The 22,753-nt window shown below is 40.4% G+C and overlaps 2 protein-coding genes across 11 annotated transcripts in view; both read right to left on the bottom strand.

The window, feature by feature from the left end:
- Nca (neurocalcin homolog) overlaps positions 1-22,753 on the bottom strand; it is a 159,933-nt gene that overhangs the window by 9,010 nt on the left and 128,170 nt on the right. For 2 of the 3 annotated variants that reach the window (XM_071772693.1, XM_071772696.1), the window contains exons 2-4: positions 924-1,145; positions 402-520; positions 74-262 (exon numbers count right to left, since the gene is read on the bottom strand). In XM_071772693.1, the coding sequence (XP_071628794.1) occupies positions 74-262; positions 402-520; positions 924-993 (378 nt within the window). In that variant the 5' untranslated portion in view covers positions 994-1,145. Of the gene's footprint in view, positions 1-73; positions 263-401; positions 521-923; positions 1,146-17,325; positions 17,467-22,753 lie in introns of those variants that run through there. The other variant, XM_071772695.1, reaches the window with a different exon arrangement.
- LOC139809641 (neuronal calcium sensor 2) overlaps positions 1,951-22,753 on the bottom strand; it is a 148,287-nt gene continuing 127,484 nt past the window's right edge. For 7 of the 8 annotated variants that reach the window (XM_071772703.1, XM_071772697.1, XM_071772698.1 and 4 more), the window contains one exon: positions 19,303-20,572. In XM_071772703.1, coding sequence (XP_071628804.1) covers positions 20,396-20,572 — 177 coding nt within the window. In that variant the 3' untranslated portion in view covers positions 19,303-20,395. Of the gene's footprint in view, positions 7,979-17,325; positions 20,573-22,753 lie in introns of those variants that run through there. The other variant, XR_011731148.1, reaches the window with a different exon arrangement.

Below are 22,753 nucleotides of genomic sequence, written 5' to 3'. Positions count from 1 at the left end.
TATATTTCGGCCCCCACGTCCCTCGTCCTCGCGAGGATCCGCGAGTAGTCAGATTTTACAGCTTGGCACGTACCGTCACGATTTCCAGCATTTCTTGCCGCGAGATGTAACCGTTGCCATCCAGGTCGTACATGCTGAAGGCCCACTTTAACTTCTGCTCCAACTTGCCGCGGGACGTTACGCTGAGAGCGCAGAGAAATTCCCGAAAATCGATCGTGCCGTCGCCGTTCGCGTCGAACGTCCTGAATACGTGTTCCGCGAACTACGGGGAAGTCGTATGATAAATTTTTGAGGAACGTAAATAATTCCGGGGCGCGGGGCCAGAGCACGCGATATGTTAATAAATTTATCGATTACACTCGCGCGTCTCTGTACCCTTAATCCGGGATTTTTCCACTTACCTTCGACGCGTCGCCGTAAGGGAAGAAATTCCCGTATATCTTCTTGAACTCCTCCACGCTGAGGTGCCCGCTGGGGCAATCCTTTAAAAATCCTTTGTACCACTCCTGGATCTCCGCATCTTGAAAAGGAAAGAGGCAAGTAAAATATTACTTACACCCGGCTGCGCTAACGTTACTCACACGTCTCCAGACATAAATCCGCGAGCTAAATATTCATTGATATAACGTCGAGCTTAATATGCGTTGGCGAATATCTGTATATATGTATTAACCTTCCGACGCGTTTCGAGCAGAAATATACTGCTGCATCTGTGTAAACTGCATCTATTGCATCTTCATTGTAATCCTCAAGTTCATTAAAGCTTTCATTATAGAGACTCAATTTATCCCTTCATTAGAAACTTGATTATTCCATGTCGTTACGCGTACAATATACGTATAGTACATAGTATATAGCATAAATACTGAATGGCACGTCAGAAGGTTTCAGGGTATTAATTATTCGTAGAAAGCAGCGCGCACCTGTGAATTCAGTATTCTGTTTGAGGTCCTCCAGCACCTCCGGCTTCAACTTGCTGTTTTGCTTCCCCATGGCTGCTCCTCCAAGTCCCTTCCAGAGTCCCCGATTTTCCGATGAATCCCGGAACCCAATTAGCAGATAATTAAAGCTCTAACTAGTCTACTATTCTAATAGTGCCGTTAAGCACAACACGCTTCGCGGCTGGTATTCCCCACCAGACACGCCTGAAAGAAGAAGAGAGACGTTCGGTAACTTTCAGGGTGCTTTTCCCGCGATTAAGCCTGGCTTAACGGCGAGGAGCGAAAGCCGGCGGATGTTCGATAGGTCATACCCGTTTCTCCCGGCTCGATTGCTTCGATCGCGAGGGGGGAGTATTACCTCGCCGCACTCGAGATCAATCGTATTCGCTGCAATTAACGTGCAAGACAAACGAATAAAAAACGCGTCCGGGCAAAATACTTTTCCCTCTGAACAATCGCAAATTCTATACGCGACTGAATGTCAAAGGCTACGCAGATACTAAAACCGACGGACGACGACGAGTAAAAAAGATTTCCGCGTAAATCAGCCGCGCATGCCGTTGAGGTCCTTTGAGCTTTATTAACGTTCAACCTTTGCGATCAGCACCGTTAAATATTATAGTCACGTTAAAAAAAAAAACAATTAACGTTCCGCGTCGAACTTATTCGAGAGAAAGATACAATTCTCCGGCAACCATCGTTCATCCGATTCAATCGATTGAACGAATCACTATCGGAAGCAAATCTTTAATCGTATTAGGAGAGGTTTTACGTATCTATGTCGATTTTACGTCGGTTTTACATCGGTTTTACGTTCTATCTCGACGGAAATGCAACATGTAGAAACGAAGGGAGTGACGTTTTTGGAAATACGACAATAAGGACGGAAGGATTTAGGATAGAGTGGGTATTCTTTCTTCATGCACGCATTCGCAATCATACGCATTCACGCAACTGCAACAGAAGAAAATTCCAAGATTAGTAGAGCAGCAATAATAATAATAATACATTTGGAGCGTAGTGTGTGCTTTATTATAATAATATTAGTAATGAGACGATAATATGCGGGCTCTCGCGGTCCCTCGCCGCGCGCAACTCGCATACAAAATACGAGTTTGCCTCGATATATACATATATCGAAGTTGTATTTTATATATATATGTATATGTACATATACATATATATATATATGTCGCTTAAACGGAATTAATTATACCACAATATAATAATTGTAATACGTAAGTACTAGATCTTATGGTAGATAATTAAATCCTATACTGAAGTGTGTCCGTCTTTGGCGCACGTATGCGTGTACGAGCGATGGATTCGCTCGAGGGAGCGAAGGTGTATCATCGTGCAGCAATGCAATCTCGCACGGTCGCTCATTCGTTACGTACAGATAACCGACGACGGCAGGCAGCATCCCTCCGTCGTCCCGAACGACGGCGTCTCGGGAGACGGAGAGATTCCTCGGGAGCTCCGAGTCTCTCCCCCGAGGCGTTTTCGGCGAGTTGCATCCCGCGGTGAAACGCGATCCTATACGCGCGTTTCCCCGACGAGATGACGCACGGCGACACACATGTTCACGTGAACGATAATATTTGCGTAAGATCTCCCGAGCGCGTGTTTTAGATCGCGGCCCGACCCGTTCGTTCTTAACACACGTGAATGACGCGTGTGAAACAACGCCGCCGTCTTCGTCGCCGATCGGAATCGATTGATATATGCGAGGACGATCGTCGCGATTTATTTAATTATGTCCATCCCGGGGGATCGCTGTTGCTTCGTCAGCGGCTGCGTCAGCAGCGCGGATCCGTCTCGTGAGACTCGAGAAATCGGCCGGGTGACAGAAGTCGACGGTAAATTATACGATCTTTCAGGACAGCGACGACCCTCGCGAAATTTCTCCGCGATTCGTGTCGACCTGCCGACGGAGAAGTCGTTACATTTTCAGAGACAAGACCCCGTCGCGCTTTTTATCGCGATACTTTTTCACGGGAGACTGCTTGCCACGCGGCTCCGACGTGAAAGCTGGTGACAAGCATCTGCGAGCTTCGCCGATGCGAGTTCGGCAGATGAAATTTTGTTTGACGCAGCCACCCATCGAGCACGCTAACAGCTAAAAGCCCGTTTTCCTGTCACCATTGTGCTCGCGACGAGAATGCATCAGAGAGAATTGACGCTTTAGCGTTTCCCGTCGATTCCGTGTCGCGTGTCACGCGAACTTATTAAAATACAAAATTACAGTTACAAGGAGTTAACACATTCGTCTGATCGTCTGACCGATCTGCCAGATTTATAAAATAAACTACGGCGTACAGTTTTCCTGTCCTCTTTTCTTTGAACTATAATTATATCGCAGTATCGGTTTTATCGCATCGAAATAATTACACTGATTTAACGGCGATACATACATTTATTAACCCTTTCGGAATCGACTTTCGTCCGGAAATGATGTTTTACATTTTGAATAAAAAAAGAGGATTAGTCGCAAAAGAAATATTTAATAAAAAGGAATAATTTCGGAAAACTAATCCTATAATTTAGGATAATTATATACATAAAAGAAAAAATAATTTCAGAAAGATTATGAGTTTATGTTACAAATACACTACTGTGAACTGCAATAAGAAGCACGCATGCAATATCGCGAGCGAATACAAGGCCAAAAGGGTCAACGTACAGAGAAGTCATGTTGCGTACTAAGTGATTATCGACGTCGTTGTAATCGTCTAGAAAAAGAGGCGTATGAATGCGATTTAAGCAAATCGAATAAAGTGATCTTGAAAGTCGCGCAGTCGTTGATTGCTAAGTCCCGCGGAATTCGCGCGAATACACTCGATACACCCAAGTACATAACACGCTAATTATAACTACGAAACATTACGTCGCACACGCTACGGAAATCTCGCAATCAGTGGATGCACTAATTACGCGTTCGCTTTAATCACAAACCAGCTGGTTTTAACTTAGCCGCTCAAAACGATCCGCGTATACGTGTCGCTTTGTTATAAAAGGAAAAAAGAGCCTCAGAGCTCGGCATAATTCGAATCGGCGAACGTAATAGCGTAATGGTAGGTCAGAATCGGATAAAAGTTTTAACAAGGTAGATAATGACAAAAGTATCGCAGTTCTCTTTTTCTTCATCCACGACCAGTGCGCCACATCTGGCGGAGATTTTAATTTTAGATATAATTCGCAGCTAAGATATTAATTGTATGATCATTATCAGAATGTCATTCTTTTAGGTACGCGAGGTTTGTTCGAAAAGTTTCTTGATACATGAATGCCGTAATTTTCCATGTAATTTTGAACTTAGCGGACAGTTTCATCCTTTATAAGATTGACATAAAAATTTCAAGTCGATCCGTCAAGTTGTCGTGTTTGATATTTCTAGAAAATGGAAACAACTGAAATTCGAGCAGTAATCAAATTCTCACGAACTAGGTTTTGAATCGCTGCCTTATTCACGAGACCAGATTTGGTCTCGTGCGACTTCCATCTATTTCTAAATATGACTCGGAGGTAAACGTTTTACATCAAAGAGGTGATCCAGATTATGGTGATCCAGAGATGACTATTTTAAGGAGCTGAACAAATTAAGCTAAAATAAGTTAGCATAACCACATTAGAAAAACGTTGGACAAAATGCATTGAGTGCAAAGGGAATTATATTGTAAAATAAATACATTCTGAATTCAAAAATATGATGTTTCCATTATTACATTAAAAACTTCTCGGACAACCCTATTTCTCTTCTGCAACTTAAATTCTTTAAATTGTCAAGAGCCTTTACATGCCACAAATATCGCTATTCTGGTTTTCCAGATCAATCATCGCGCAACCCGAAAATATTCGAAAGTATTCGGAAGGAAATTGTAAAATGCGCAGCAAAATAATTAACTTATATTATTACCGTTGAATATTTAATAAACTAAAATTCTCTCGTTTACCATTTTTAACGTAACTTTTAACGGAATTTATATGGTAGATTGAAAATGCAAAACTGCCATGCAGGAATATTTACGAATTTTCCACGGTATCGTAGTACGTTTTGCAGCGGTTTTAATCGAGCAATATTAATGCTGCTGCATTGTAATGCCTGTGTTTGAAACATACATTTTATCGATTTTTCCTGTTGCACCTTGCATTACGTTCCACTTTCGGTTTACCGCTAGTGACAGAAGGAAACTGCGCAGGATGCAATCGCGATAACGTGTATTTAACTCCGAAGCTATAACAGATTCATTATCACAAACTACCTCGCGACTTTCTGCGCAGAGAATTAAATAAAAATGCGTTCAACGCTATTCAACGAAACGCATATCACGAAAGAAACACGATCCATGTTACTTATGCATACCGTGACATTTTCTTCCCTCCCGTTGTACATTAAGTAATAAAGTAAATGCGCACCTGTTCTCTTATCTCGGCGATGAACGCCACGAGTCATAAGCTCGTTATGGCCTTCGAGCCAAATTGATACCCCCTTGAAAGATTTATGTCTCTGTTGTCTCGTATTCGGATCGGTAACGACCTTCTTCGGAAAAACGATTTTCCTTGAAATGTTGGAACGAACGTATGCAAAGTGCCGCGCCCGCGATTATCTCGCAAGGACGTTTGTAATACGCCTGAGAGTTTGGTTTTTAGATAAGCGGACTTGTCGGGTTAATTAGGAAGTAGCGTGCCCGCAAAATTCTGAGCGCATTTACCGCATTGTTTATATGTTTATCGGCATCTTGATGTAATCATCTCTAAGTGCACCAACGTTCCTGAATAACAGAGATAAAGCAAGGTAACGAATTTTTAATCTTCGGATTTCGCGAGTTCAAGCTCGACTCAAGAGAGGTGATTTTATACGCGACTGCTGCATCTTTGTACTTTTCCAAACCGATCGAACGTGTGTTGAAAGAGTCGTGATTGACAATTGGCATCAGACGATTATATTGTTAATTAATTCTACACATGGGTGGCCAAAGATAAGAGCACCAATGCGTCGGAAGTAGCACGTCATGGCAGGGTGATTGTGCGCTATTGCGTAATCCAGATCGTAGTCGCAAATATAGATAGCCTAACTTGCTATAAGTTTATGCGCAATTTATACCCAGTTAGTGTGGTATAGAAATATCGACTTAGATTTATTTCTATAGTTCGGAAAATGGATATCGTTTGGCAGAAACGTACGCTGCGATCGATCGCTCAAATACAATGGTAATCCCGTGCGATTGGTTTTGATTGCTCGCGAAATTATGCAATTGGAAGGTAAGTTTGCTTAAACATGTTATCGCGCTATGATCTATGATACACGTTGCATTAAAGTACGATTTCTGCGATGCCTCGCAGTCCAGCTCTCGCATGTTGGATATAATGCGAAAATAGCAGACCGGGCGATCAATGACACTGCATGTATCCGAGAAGATAGTTGCGGTCGTTAAAGTGCGAGTAGATGGAAATATCGTGCACCTCAATAGTTCCGACCGATGCAATCGACGTCATCAAATAGAGTTCCGTTTTCTCGCTAAAATCGGAAATATACATGAATATATCCCCATAATCTTCGGGATTTAATTTCTATGTCGATCTATGAAATATGTCGCATATCTTTTCCCCAAAAAATCTAGGCAATATAAGCGTCTAAAAGATATCTGGAGATAGATGTGTCTAAGAGACGCCTCAATCAACTTGAATTTTTCCTGTTACATATATAGTAATAAAAACTATATAATAGTTTATTTTTTACAAGTTTGTGTTTTCTTAAGATTAGAACAGTATATATACCGCTAAGATTTTTATCACGGACAGGCGGATAAAAATTTGTGTCGTTACTATATCGAGAGTCTGTTAAAGTTAAGCATAAAATTTATTTCTATTTTTACGTTCTAGAAATTTTGAAATATTCTGACGATAAGAATTTCGAGACCGAATCCAAAGCTTATTAAATTAGATAGTTAATGTGCGTCTTAGATGCGTGTCTACGTTATTGACGGTTGAGTTAACTGTTTATTCTTCTATCGAGTACGGTAGAATGAAATAAGATTGCATCGTCAGAGGAAAAGTTTGTGCCACAATGAAAGATTTAATACTATTTAATATTTAAGAACGATATTTAAGACCGTTTAATGTCTAATGATGTAATTTATAACAAATTTCAATATCTACGAGGATTCGTTATTTATTAATTACCTCTTCAGATGTTACATATTTATAAAATTTGTTTTTTTTCTTGTTATGTCGGTGCAAAGTTACTCGAGTCATACATCTCGTCTCGTGGAGCACAATTTTTTTGCGACGTGCAAAGAAGGAATATGCCAGCGTGCACAGGCGAGTTCTTTTTCTGCGCGAAGCAAGAGTAACTTCAGCGAGATCATAAATACACACATAATTTGATCTAAGATTCTAGGATTTGCCTATGATAGACCTCAAGTATATTTCCTAATTCTCGTACGAGGACAAGCTTGAAGTGTTTTCGACTATCGGTCGGCGACAAGCTTACTTGACATCTTAGAACACCGGGATTTTTGTCACTTTCTGAAATTGTTTTCAAAATTACGAGTAAAAAAAAAGTTCAGCGCAAAATTCTTCACAGTTTTATAACTATGTACTCCTTAGATAATTTAACAGACTTGAATATATAATATTTTATTCGCCTACATCGAGCGATCTGGTCCTACGTAGCGTCTACGACCTAAATAATGGAAAAATGTTCACGGAAGATCCGTTCCGGGAAAGTCATCTGTGATGCATAATACTCAAAGCGCTTACAAATCAAGGACTGTAATTAACGGCAGTACATTCCTCATGTGAATAGCTTCTTCATCAGATATATACCTCGAAGAGCATCGATCGCGGATTCGCGTCTCAGTCCTCGTGTTCCTCGTTACGACCACGTTACGACCACGCTGAGGCTAATTCTGTGCCGTTGTCGTAAAAGAGAAAAAAATCAAGTATCATTAGCGAGATTAGCGAGTATTTCCTCCGATTTCTCCCATCGTAATCCTCGTAATCCGTACAGGATCGCACTCTAGGAACAGGCGAATCTATAATCCAGGAAAAAGGAAACGCGTGATCATGGATGCAGAGTAATTGATGCAGAGTAATTAGAGATTTCTGTGTAAAAAAAAATTTACATTTTAAACACTTTACAGTCCGAGAAAATCGAATCGCTACTAACAAATAAAATTCTATTAAACTAAACTTCATTTAAGAATTAAAAAATGTGTTTTTGTAATCCATTTGGTTCCTTTAATTTTATTTCGCAAAATATCTTCTTTCGTTTATAACGCTTATAATTATTGATTTATTTTCGTTAAGAAAAAACGGTCCCTAAATTCATCAAAGTATCTGTCATTACAAAATGTGTGAGAAATAGGATACTACATTTAATAATAATAATAATAATAATAATAATAATAATAATAATAATAATAGCATAATTTAGAAACATGAGCATAAAAACATGTTGAGGATATGTAACTGTACTATATTGCTATTATATCAATGACCCTAGTCAGAAACTCGAAGTTAGCCCCGTTTTCTTGTATCAATATTCTGTACCCTGGAGCTTTCCTCCTTGCTTAGAATACGTTTTCTCAGCGATACGCGAAATACGATAATGCAAACTACCGTGATGCGATCCGACGATGAGTCACAACTATGTTACGCGTCTTGACTCTTGTGCCGTCTTGTGAACTGATCCGAGGATGCTTTAAACAAACTGCAGACTGTCGAGCTAACTGAAACGCGTTACTTTCATTATTTCTGGTCTATGTATAATCCATTTAGCACGTATCGGTAATAGTAAGGATTGCCGCTTATTCGGACGTTTATAGTTGATAAAACTATACGCAAAACGTGTGATTAATTAATGCGCGCCGATTAATCAGAGGTGATTATTCCGCGAAATAATTAACAATTTGCGCTGGAGATCATCCTCATGAAAATAATTTAGATAATAATATAATAGAGGTAAATCCAAAAAGATTAGTAACAAAATTAACGGAAAGTATATTTCTGTATTTCGGAGTTGTAATCACCAATATTATAAACTGGATCGGATTTAAAGATAGAAAAAAAATTAAGGGGGCAGCTTTCGTAGAGTGAGTTTGAATATCTTCAACGAGTTAATTGCTTATAAGTAATCCGTGCTATAAATCAATGGATAAAGAAAGTGGAAAAAATCGCGATCCAAGTTACATATCCACATATCGTCTTATAATAAAGTGTCCTAATTAAAAACGATCACGTTTATCGGTATTATCATCCTTAGTGGACACGATTTGATTATTTGGCGATGAAGCTATACGGGTTACACTAGATATTATATATGTATGTATATACACGTATAAAATACTTTCCATTAACGAGACAGCGACGATAATCTTGCATGACCTATTGACTTAGCCCTTTCGAAAGTTAATTCAGCGCGAGCGTGCAAGGCTCCGAGGCAAGAGGCGTGATACCGAAACGCACGGATATCCCCTTCACGGATAAGCTCCGGACGTCACGAGACGCGGCCTCTCTCAGGATTATCGTTCAGTCCTAACGCTACGTCAGATGAATATTCAATGCAATAAGAGCGACGTCAGAATAACATGGTAATTACGCTACGTTATTATGCGATAAACGCGTGCATATCCCAGATTAATCCTCCCGATATCCGACGATATAGCTAAACAGCGAGATAGCGCCGGAATTTTCGAAAGATCAACTTCTACCGTTATACGCATCGCGGCCACGTACGAACTACGCATGATTAATTGAAAGCGTGTCTCCTAATACGCATGCATCCTTGTGATGTTGCTTGCCTTTTTTTTTAACCATCGAAGCTGGGCACCGTAATAGGAATTGAAGGCATACTCGCAGGAACGATCTAATCCGTAGGTATTATACTTTTTAAAACGTAGAAAAATGGAGTTTGTAGTTAGTGCATAACGCATGTCACTCGTCGCGTAATTAAAAAGCACACACTCGAGAGAAAGGTATGTCGCACAAAGGATTTCCCTTCCAAAACAGAACTAATCTCTAACATCGGGGTAAATCCGCAAAATCTAGTGTATATAGTTGCACTACTAGAGACAGCGGCTATTGGGAAGTTAATTGGTAGAAGGCAATTTCCCCACTAGACAGCAATTAATTCTAAACCTACGTTCAATAGAGTTTAAAATTATTTGCCACAAAACCGAGTTGAGACTTTTTAATACTTTACAACAAAAATTTATTATATATTGTATAAAATTTAAAAAAAAGGGATAAAGGAAAAAAGTAACTTGATGAATTTATTCATTTATATATTGCAACAAAAGTCACAGAAAATCCCGGAAAATGCACCACTATATAAATTGGTAAAAAATTACAAACCACTTTGATTACTTTTATAGTTCTATAGTGTTATATTCTACTTACTTTTTGCTATTAAAATCAAGTAAAAACAATTTGGCAATAAAGCTGCTTTTCATTACTGCTTTTGAAATTAAGACATTAAATGCCAAAGTTATGTCTTCAAACATGGTGAGGTATAAGTTGTCACACAAATTAGATATTTATTTATTTGAAAATAAATGCAACAGCATTTTGAGACGTGCTTGAGATAAACGTTAGTAAGTAAAAGATAAATGTAACAAAAAGAGAGACTGGAATCCACTGATTTAAGGCGTTCGCAGGTTACCTGAATAAATGATACCGTGACGTACTTAATCAGGGTGGAGGGTTAAGAGCGAGATACCTTTCTGCCGAGTAAGGCCGGGCTGCGGAAATTGCAGCGTAGAGCCAACTCATCGATATTACAAGCCAGTGAATCGAGATACGCAGTTACCGTGGCAAGGAAGGCCTCGTGCCGTTTACGATCGAGATTGATCCTTCGACAGATCAGATTCGGCATCGACGTATCGATTCGGCGTCGCCAAATGTTTCCTGGGAGATTAAATTTATCGGTCAATGCGAAATCGCGCTTAGTTGTCACGGGGACCGGAACACCCGTCCCCCCATCCTGTATACCAATCGAAATTCTCTAATCGTATCATTCAGCAAGACGAGATTGAATCTTCTTCTTTTCTATAAAATCCGGAACTCGAGGTATAGAATTGCGAAAAGTATATAAAATATAACAAAAGCATTCCTCGCAAACGTAAAATTAATTCCGAAGTTTTTCCTATTAAATGCACAGAATTGGAGAAAAATACATGATTGCAACATTCCATTAGAAAATTGGATGCCAATAAAACTACACAATAGGCAATAATTCCGATTCGGAGTAGTTTGGCTAACCAACTCGTAAATTATCCAAACTGCTGGGAACTTGAGATATTCGGCGAGTGATCTCGACGACTTCCATCGCCGTCGGTGAAACATCCGTCAAATGTCAAACGGCGCGGAACATTTCTGCCGACCAACGGAATCGGAAATTGCAAGCGGAGTTTACGGTCGTCCCTGGGAAATGTTAGCCGAAGGGTATTCCGGTTGTACGAGAGTTTAGTCGTGCGAAACAATACGGCAATGCTTTAATAAAGTTTGTTACTTAGATTACTAGTTTAGACGCGTTTCGCGCCGACGGAATAGAGGAAACGTGCGATAGAAGATATATCGGGCAGAGTTTCGAGAGAGATCACACCACGTGCCGATGGTGGAGGGCAAGTTAAACAGAGCTGGAAGGCGTAGAAAAATATAAAATCGCATAGACTGTGATGAGAATAGTGGCTCGAATCCTCGATTAGTAGTTCTCGTCCGATGTGTTCCTCGTTACGTTAAATTATCGCGTCCTCATTGATCAGAAATTGACTTTATCTTTGTCATTTCGCGGCGAGCCGTAAAGAATCGGGATCAATCAGGGTAAATGACGAATTCGACGATGATAAAAAACGGGCGTCATTTACAAGATGGTAAATCGTTAATTACCATTCATCGAAGAACATTCTGATGTCATAGTTATCTCGATTGATCCCGTGATAATGTGCCCCCGCGGAAGGTCCACGTCGCGCGCGCGCAACGGATCTGCGAAAGCCGCGGAAATGGATCTCGATAAGGGGAGACGGAGGTGAGTCGTTAAGATATTTAAAATAGGTGCTCGATTTCAGTTCGCAATTTGCGCGGCCTATTAACGGAAACGCCATTAAATGTGGTACGACGGAAATTGAGTTCTGGCATATTCGCGCACGATCGTTCGCGTGCGTGCATATTTATGTGCGTATTACGTTCCTATTGCGTGTACGTGCAACGGAGAGTGGTGGTTTTGCGTGAATAGTCTCGCGCACATGCACACACACACACGCATACACACATACGGACGCATGCATACGCGCACACACGTCGAAGGGGGCGACAATCGAGACACAAATGACGGCTCCTCTAATAATGTAATGCACTTTAGGTCCGTTCTTAAGCATTATAAAATTCTCCGGTCTACGTACGTCAACTCTTTCGTAAAAGGGAACTCTTATTATGTCGATTGTCAATGCTGCACTTTCTATTCGAGAGGAGAGAGCTGCGATGTCCGTTTTTTTCCCCCGCATTATCCCCCCCTCCCAGTCTACCCGGAAATCGTGCGTGGATTTACGAACCGAGTCTCGGTTTTAGCGAGTAGCCATTAGAACGCGAAGTGCGTACCTTTATGTAAATCAACGACAGAGTGCGAATGCGTCTATCTTAGATCTTACACACTGGCGATTTCGCGCAAATGCACTTTGAAATGCATTCTCGAATTATTTATTTCACTTCTCTCGAGAATTTCTTTGACAATTTAATATTCCTTCAAAAATGTCTATATTTTAACAATTAACTTGAAAATCTTATCGAATCTTTTATTGAACACAGTTTCATTATTTACATGCAAAATTTTCGATAAATTTGTCTTGAGAATATTTTGCAATTTTGGGACATCAGATATTTGTAAAACAAATAACGTAGGGGAGACCGGGGCTCGTTGGCACAAGGGGCAAGTTGGCAATGCGTTCCATTTATGTACTCATGGCGTCGCCAACTTGCTCCTTGTGCCAACGAGCCCCGGTCTCCCCTACCGAGAAATATAATTGTTCTAAAATTCACTGAGAAAATCTCGTTTTCCGTCCCAAAAATGCGCGATCGATTCTGTCATCGCCAGTGGGCAAAACCGCTTTTACGAACTGGTACAGATCCGCTACACACATAGAATATATAATATATTAATATTATTTATAACACGTTTTATATATATATATGTATTATGTATATAATATTACGTACGTTTCGAAATATCGTATTAACGAATAGAGCTCTTCTCTTCTTCTTCGTTTAAAATTGACTTAATCGTGGTAGTTGCGATTGAAGCACATAGACAGTAAAATCGCGAAGCGAGAGAACCTTCTGCCTCTCACGTTCATGGAAGGAGCTGATGATATGTACCTAGCCTAATATAAATATATATGAGCGCGTATTTTTATTTATCTCGACGGCGCGGAGGCGTTCTCCGATCTGCTCCGCGATTCGATTAATTTCTCTTTCAAATCGACCAATCGCCATAAATCACAATGCGATCTCAATACGATTTCGCGTACATTAGTGTTGCGTACAAATAACACTGCTTGTCACGTTGGTTCGACTAGATCATCTGCCGTCTGCAAGATCTCCGGTCAAGTCACTCTCGACGCGAAGTTCGCGATATTCCCGCTTCTTGTTTTATAAAGCGATTTAAATTTGCATGATAACCACGGACTCCTATGTACTGGAAGTATATAGAAGTATATAGAAGTCTGTGATCATAACATGATTTATGCAGGCTGGAAAACCGCGCGCGAAATCGATCGAGTCGGCAGATGCGACGTTTCGTGGAGGACCGCGACGGAGGAGCGCGCGGAGGAGAAGATTACGAGAGAACCCGACCGCGCGCGCGCTTACCGAAAAACGCATCGTTCTAATAAAAACACACAATTGGTCGAATGCTATTACTAGTAGATTCTAGTCTGTCACTTGATTAGAATGAGTGCACGATACGAGCGATAGATGTATCTTCCTTAATGATTTATATCACGACCAGTTTCAGACGCGACATACCGAAAATGTGAATTATCCATCTTACACGAGACCTTATCTACGTACCCCGCCCCGCAGGAAAGTAAGGAAAGGATGCGGTCTTCGCGTGCCTTCGCGAAACTGTCTCCGCGGTCGCGACGCGATTTTTATACGTCGGAGTGACGTGCCAGTAACGTATTGTGGTCCGCTTATCGTTGTTCTTCGTTAATGAATATACGAAAAAAAGGCGGGGCCCCTTCATTCAGCGCAACGTTTCACGCGAGTTAAAATAGACTGTAAAGCCGATAGATTCCGGCGTCAATCCGTCTCGGTACTGCCACAATTTATCTTGGTGCTACGTTAGTACCATTGATTAAAATTGATACCATCCATTAACATAGATACGAGCCTAATTGATTGGTTCTGTCGATTAATCTTAATACGTAGTTAATTTTGGTACTATTCATTAATTTTAATACCACCATTCGCGATTGATGAATTCATCAAGTTTGGTCGCCAATTATATAAGGTCAATACCATCCGTTAATCGTACGAACGGATAACTTTCGCCGATGCTCCTAAACGGTATGATATTCTTACACCGCTGATCGACTATTCTTTTATTATCCCAAATCTCTCTCTCTCTCTCTCTCTCTCTCTCTCTCTCTCTCTTTCTCCCTCGTTAACCGCATTTATAAACTATCCATCGAATAACTACACAACGAATAGTATATTGCAATGGCACGCGTATAACATTTTAAGAATTTTTAAACCGTTGCACGTTTACGTCTTGACAAATCCTCAAAGTACTTGATTCTCTTCATTCGAGATTTAGAACAAACACGGTTAATATAATTAAAAATATACTCTAAGAATTTACGATAGGATAGGAAACGTTAGTTTATATAGAAGATCGAGGGCACGGAAGAACGTATTTTGGTAATTCAACCGTATTCACAAATATAGAATAGAATTTAAACGTCTTCCGGCCTTATAATTTTAACGAGCATATTTAACGAGCAATTCGTAAAACAAAATTCCCCCAAATCGTGATTGTAATCTTTCGAAAAAAACTTGCCAGAGATTTCGTTCTATTAAATCTATCCATCGCTTAATTACAAGAGATCTCTACAAGACGTACAATCTGTAACGCTATCATCTTCACGATGTAATAATTCTACGTAGATTGCTAAAGTTCCTGCACCGTTCTTTATGAAACCCGTAAAATATACAGGATTCTCTATATATTCCGTTCATCCAAGGATTACAATAGAATTTCCAATTAACAGATCTAATCCGAATCGATGTCACAAGCACTCTGTACAGTTTATCGCGATGCAAAATGTTTAATAGTGACATTCGCTCTTGTTGATCAAGATTACAGACTTCTGGTATTCCTTTACCCGTTTTAATAATTGCAGGCGAATGACATTGAAGAATGAATTGGAATCTTAATTAAAAGCGTCTTCATTCGCTCTTTCTGTCTCTCTTTCTCTCCCATCCGCGCGCATCGACTGATAATATTCTTGACCGACAAGAGACAATTGTTTATACAATTGCGTTTTATATAACTCTACTCGCGCGGCGAGTCTCTTATTTTATTTTATATTCAACATTTAATATATTATCGGTGTTCACGACTATGATTTAATTCGATATTATTTTCACAGTGATTATTCATAAATTTGATTCATCTTACGAGATAATATACAAATATACAGAGTGTCCTAACAATCGCATAGAGAATATTGTATCTCGTATGCTAATCGGATTAATAAATACCTATTTCACGAACAGATCCGAATTAGCTTCGCGTGCAAGTCATAAATTATTACGTTGGAGAATAATTAGCTCTAATATTAATTCTAATACGTTCAAATGCAGTATTAAATCATAAACTTGAAAACACATTTTGACAGAATTATTAGCAAAATAATTTTATCCAGAGGGATTTATACCTCATCGGATAATCACAATTATTTCAACGTAATCATTTATAATCCACAACGAGAACCGAGTCGCATATACACACGTTTTGATTTCAGAATACTTATTTCCTATACCATCGGCTGCTAAATCGCTTACATTTCTGCGTTATCTCGAGACTCTTTATAATTCTTACTACTTATCAATGTCTAATTAGTTACAGCTTCTTCACGTATAGAGTCTGAAAACTAATTTTCATCCGAATCATCACCCAGTTACATTCATCCGTTGCGTTAAGCACACGATCGGTCGACCGATTAGAAGACTCGCTCGCGAGAAACCTGCGAATATAAGGTGCAACGCATTTTTTTTTCTAGTCCACCAGAAATCCACGCGGATCACATCAATGTGTTCTAAGTCGCCTTGCACGTGGGAATTTATCGCGCCACGCGCGATGTTGCACGGCAGAGAAAGTGCTCGGAGTTAACTGTGCTGTGCGAAAATTATCGTTGGCCTTCTTCGAGCCAGACTCGTCTCTTATTACGCTCGGCCGTCTGATCGATTCTCTTTAAAGCCCGCGGCACACGTACGTGCCGTCGGCCCCCTTATCCGATACAAGCTTGCAAGTTGCAGCGTGTGTGTTTTCGAATGGCCTAGGGAATATGGCCTGCTGATTAATTCAAGTTAAACACGAAGATCTATATAATTTCAGACATAAATTTCAGGCTACTTGTATTTACTCGACACTTGTCTCGTTTGTTTCCGAGATCACAATTTTTCTCTCTCGAAAAAGAAATAAATTTTTGAATATTCTCCCTCGAAAGAAATGGAATTTTAAACATATATCTCGCTTTAAATATAGGCACGAATATTTTTATTTCTCGCTACCAAATACGCAACTCAAGATAAATATAAGTCGCTTCATCTACGAAGAGATATTAAGAAGCCGAAAGATTTCTAATTTTTCTACGAGTTTGCGCACGGGATTAGTCATTGTAGTGAAAATAAATACTCCGATACCCGCAAATTACCGCGCGAACCGCGAGAAATATTGCAAAGCTATCGGAAACGGATAACCGAGTAATTACGGTGCAATCTGTAACGTATGTGTTATCAGCGTGCAGTGAAGCATTCACAGCAGCGAAAGGAAATAAAAAAAAACGAGGTGTACCGTAGGTGCACCGCGGGCTTAATGATCATTCATCTCATTTGGAACCGATCACGTTCAAGTATACACAGCGTGCGTCGTTAATTCTGTGCATTAAGGCATCGCAAGATGCATTCGCAGAAACTTTTGGACCATTAAAGAAGGATAGATCATTCGGTAAGACAGAGGATTTTACCTTTACCTTAAAAATCTTTAATTCTTTTCGATCTCGATGAGAGGAGATCGCTCGCAAATAATGTTCGAAATGTACTTGAAATATACCAAGAATTTTCAACATCATCGGTTCAAAATAATATATTAGTTATGACTTACCGATTCGGCGCAAGGCACAGGATTCTCGACGGCAAACGACCAATTTATCCGTTTTCGCACGTGCCGCAAGCTCCTCCCAACTTATCTGCCATGCGAAGAACGTTACGTATGATGTTGCGTATCCGTTGCACGTGTGACGCTTGTTCATAAATCTTGAAATACATGCACGCGAAGCACGTTGACCTCGATGCACATTGTGTTTCTCGCGGGCACATGTACGTGGATACGAGAGAAAAAAAAGAAGACCCTGAAGCCTTCGTGATGGAAAGTGTCGGAACGTCGACGAGCACGCTGTCGAATGAATTAAAACAATTATGCAAGTACGAGATCGATTTCCATATCAGTTAAAATGGTGAGTGGATTTAATTATTCCTTCTCTTTTTGCACCGTGTAATTTCAACGTAACTTCCCGCGTAATAATGCTCAAAATACCGTTGCGAATCTTGTTAGTAAATTAATGCATCAGTAACTAGTAATTAGAAGAGTCGATTTTTGTTCGGTCAATATCACCGATCAACTTCAGCTATAATTTAATTTACTCTTTGCCCTTCTTTCATTTCTGTTCCGAAAACGAAAAGTAAATTAGGATCAGATTGAAGATAACATATTATATATACCTATATTTAAACATCGTTATTTTTATAATGCCAATTATCTGTCGATGATCATTGTCATCGAAAAAAACTCCTCTATATAAAGATTCAGTTATATATCCAAAGGAAAACAATAGCGAAGAGATAACGAGGAAAGAAAGCGCGATGCGGAGAACTTGTGAAGCGACACGCGGAGTTTCGCACGGGATTTTCGGCTATCCGGAAATTGATACCCGCTTTTATCACCTCCCTCCAACGCGCGCGCGGCCTCTCGCCACCGTTCCCCCTAATCCCACGGGCGCGCGCGCGACGGACGTCCGGTGGATCTCGGACGAACACGATAATACGTATACGTAGCGCAGGTGCTACTCTCCGCATCCGCTGCACGCTGTGCCGTAATAGCATCGTATGCGAGGTATACGCGTATCGATTTCTCAGCGCGAGGGATGACGCGCGTGCTGGTCGACGATGCAATGGAGCTACCGCGGTGTGCCGGTATAAAATTAAACGTTGTGTCACCCCTAAGCGATATTATTCCCCCTATCTAATAGAGGCATTACCTCGTAATTCGCAATTCGTTGTGTTAACACCTCTCGCGGGCGAACGTGCAACACCGTCGTCATATCGCGGACGGCGGCCGACATCGTCCCCTTGCAACACGCCGATCTTGGACACGACCTGGCGTCGATCGATCGACGCAGGCTCCCCCCCGAGAGAAGGGGGACGCACACCGCGATCACCTCGCGGCACGCGTCTCTCGCAATCGTTAATTCTTCACACGGAGCTCGCTCGTGTGAATATCTTCGCTTCCACCTCTGCGAAATTCCGTTGAGCTTCGCGTTGAAATTCCGCTCGCGTTCCGCTCACGACAAGATCGCGATTTCAAACCGATCGCGCTGGCTTCGATCGGTCCTTCAATCCCGCTTGCAATCCTCTGATGCACCATACGTTTCTTATCTTATTTCGAACTTCTGTATTAGAAATGTATTTAGAACTTCTGGGATTACAAGTAAACCTTGCAACTCCCCGCGACGTAATCTAATCAAGCGTAGTCTTGCAGAATGAGTAATGGAATGGAGATTAAAGTGATAAACAAGTAGCTTACACGAGATTGAAATCACAGTCGGCTTTGAGCTGAGTTCTAACGTATTTACAGGGAATTGGAAAAAGCGGTTTTTGTGCGAAGACTCAAGGTTTAAAAAAAAAAAACTTGCGAGACTCAAATCAGATCAAAATCTCTAACTGCAGTTGGTTTCAGAATCATGTGAATTTAAGACCTATTTACATTTGAGCTTTATTTGTAATTTACGCATATAAGAATGCGCTTGTATGGATACTTTTATAGATTAAGTATTTGTAAGAATCAAACAAGCTACGATGTATGAAGAAAATGACTTGAATTTTATTAATTTTACTACAACAAAGCGAAAGAGTTCGCAAAAAGAAAAACAACTCGGAATTATTGATAATATCCAGAATGAAATTGGATCCCCCTAACGTGTCAACCCCTTCGAAGTCGTGTCTGCGACAAGTAACCGACAGTAAACTGTACGGAGCTACGCGCAAAATCTCTATGAGTCCTAAAGCGCATCAGAGGATTCACGAGGATTCGCAGAGGATTCAGAGGTTTCCGGTTCCTGTCTGCGTTATTAGACGGGACCGTAATCCGGAAAGAGACAGCGAAACGTTTGTCCGGAATCAGTTGAACCAAATCGCGGGCTTTAAGAGCCACCGCGGTCCTCGTCGACCGACTCGTTGTCACCTTCCTCCCACGGATGAGAACGGAAGGCTCGTTCGCCGCGTTAATTCCGTCACCGCACTCCGAGGACATTCGTGAATCCGGGCGAGGCGGTTGTCGACGGTTGGCGAGTTCGCGAAACGGATGAGGACCTCCACAAGCTAATTAGATCCCTCCCCGTCGTCGACGATGATGTCACACTCTGCATATTTTCCTATGTTCGCGAGACATTCTTTTCCACCGATTATGCACCACCCACGTTGTTGCTGTCCCGCAGTCAACCGCGCGAAAAATCTGAGCGTGCGATGAATCACTGTGCGATCGCGTCCCCCCCGAGAAATCTTTTCTCTTTCGGGTCTCGCCCCCGTGAAGGATCGACGGCGACTCGATTTGAATCGCCGCTTCTCCTCGTTTATCTATCATTTTCGATCATTCTCTCCGTTGTCGCGGTTCGTGCCCTCCTCGTCGGGCACGAGCGACAGCCTCGTTATCAAAACGCTACAATAATAGCGTATACGTCATAGTTAATAGGAAATTGTCGTTGATACGCGTCGCGTGTGAATGGATGCGTGTGTGTTTCGCGAGTGTGTGACGTTTTCGGTGGTGGCTTTATTGCTGCCGGCGCTTTGACGTTTCCGTCGAGTTTTTCTGAGGGAGTCGGGGTGGTGTGGGGGTCGCAGTGTCCTTTTTACGATCGCGCGTCGTCGACGACTCGTTCGGAGGTGCGGCGACGTCGGGATTAAGGAGCGAGCATCTTCGACAGCTCCTCGTCCTGGAGGCAGCCCTTCAGGAATTCGTCCTGCGTCAGCTGCCCGTCGTTGTTCTCGTCCATCTTCGCGAATATGTTCTTCGCTCTCTCCTCCGCGCTGTCCGCCGGCCTATTGCTCGAACACGCGCCGAGCATGTCGTATATCGCCTGGGAACAGAAGGACAACACTTTTGTTTTCTCCGCGTGGTATATTCAGCCTCGTGTAGAATTGACGCATCACCCTCGCCCCGCTGGCAATTCTCCGTCCGCGTATATCTGGAAAAGCAGTCTATATTTTGGGATATCCGAAACGAAGAGCAGCTTTCCATTAACGTCTTGGAATACGAAGGACGATCAATTCGTTTCCCAATAATCTCAAAAGGGAAATAATCTCTCTTCTGCTTTCAATTCGCAAAATGATATCAATCATCCTCGTTCCAAGGCACTGACATATTTCCAATTGGAATTCGTAAAAGATCTCAGAATTTAACATAGAATTTAAGGTAGATTTATTCTACACCTTCTTATAACGAATTAAAGATATTTAGCAATTCTAGTTCACAGAGAATCGTTAAGCTGATTAGGGAGTAAGAAGATTAAGGCAGTTTTAGTTTACAACTTACCTTCTCACGTAATACATCAGGTAAATTTTGTACGTGTGTGTGTGTGTATATATATACATATATCCCTTAGGGCTTGACAAGATAAAACTATTAATATATAAATGATATTTAAGCTAATATTACACACTTTCGGCGCACAGAGAAATATAAAATTTAAAAAAATCGACACGCTTATATTGCTAGTTTCTTTGTCAAAAATACTATTTTTCCTAAGAAAGTGCAGTCAAGATAGATTAAGCAGAAATGCAGATTTGCATATTAGCTTAGTTATAAACGCATTATAAACGCAATAAAGTCGTAAATCACGAATACCACGAACAACTCTTGTGTCACGTTTTTTTAAACGACAGTTCGTCCTAAATCCATCAAGATCGAAGGTTATATACGCGACTCAGGCATACAAAAACGGCTGATTAATGAGCATTCAATGGACCGCCCGCGCCGGTAAGCAGTCTTCTAATACCGGTAAGCCGGTAGCTTCTTTCGCTTTACGTAATGTATACTGCCGAACTATGAAAATACGTGCTACAAATTTCGAGTGTACAATCATTTATTACTTTAGCAATTTCTTTCCATAATAAAAAATATACTACCTTTTAACAATAAAAGTTTACGATTCATAGAAAAATTAGTAGCATGACAAAACGTACATATAACAATTTTATATGTACATAACTTAATTTGTTCTCTATTCTTTTAATTTAAACTATTTAAAGTATTATACACATTTTAAATCTTAATAGTCTTATAAAATAATTGCCAAATAAGTTTATACGAATTTTATTAAAATATTGACCGCTGTTTTTTAACAGCGTGAAAAAAAAATAAAAAATTCTCTTTACTTGTCGCAACCAGCAATTTTATTATCACGAAATGCGTAATGCATTTGCAGTTGGCCAAGAAATTGATAAGTTCGAAATTAAATCGTGCGTGGCACATGTACTTATTTTTCTTATGTGTCGCGTTCACGGTTGAGCAAAGCTCGACTAAGTGATAAATCGTGTTGCCCCAAAAATATAATTCATCGCACCGATATTTTATTTTAGAGAGCCACTAAAGCGTACCAGTGATTCTTTATTTAGAATTTCTTTTTCGTACTCTTTCCGATTAGTCCACAGTAAATCGTTCGGACAGAGATAAATGTGCGAAATTTATTATTCTCTCACTCAGCAGCTAGACGTGAGATAAAGCAGATTAATTTTATCGCAAACGCATTGGTAGACTTACCGGCAAAACACAATTATTTAAACAAAATTAATCCTCTTTCGGTTTTCCCTACACGATGCATGTTTATAGAAGGCTATAAATCAATCTTCAAACTACATGTTAGGATCATCCTGTAAAGAGTGTAATACGAAATTCGAACGTTGTAACGTAAATTTCAAATGTAACATAACAATGTTTACCATATAAATTGTAATATTAAATAAACAATTATAATTGTGATGAGCTGCTGTTACCTTCATATAAAAATTATTTTTTCTTGTGTTCAGCAATTGTATAAAATATTGCCTTGCAAAGATATTTTCATCTGTTTCATTTTTATTTCTACAAACGATAGAAATAAATCTATAAAAATAATCTATAAATATTTTTTTTTATACATATATATATGGTGCTTCATAATTTGACTGATCTGAAGAAACGGCAGCGTTTTTGAAACAATGCACTTAGAGATATCAGCAGCAACCAACAACAACTGTTAGGATACTCAGAGTTTCGACAA

Source organism: Temnothorax longispinosus, chromosome 3 (genome assembly GCF_030848805.1).
Source record: "Temnothorax longispinosus isolate EJ_2023e chromosome 3, Tlon_JGU_v1, whole genome shotgun sequence".
NCBI classification, from domain to species: Eukaryota; Metazoa; Arthropoda; class Insecta; order Hymenoptera; family Formicidae; genus Temnothorax; species Temnothorax longispinosus.
Note: the sequence above shows the minus strand (reverse complement) of the source record. Positions and strands in the feature narration are given on the sequence as shown.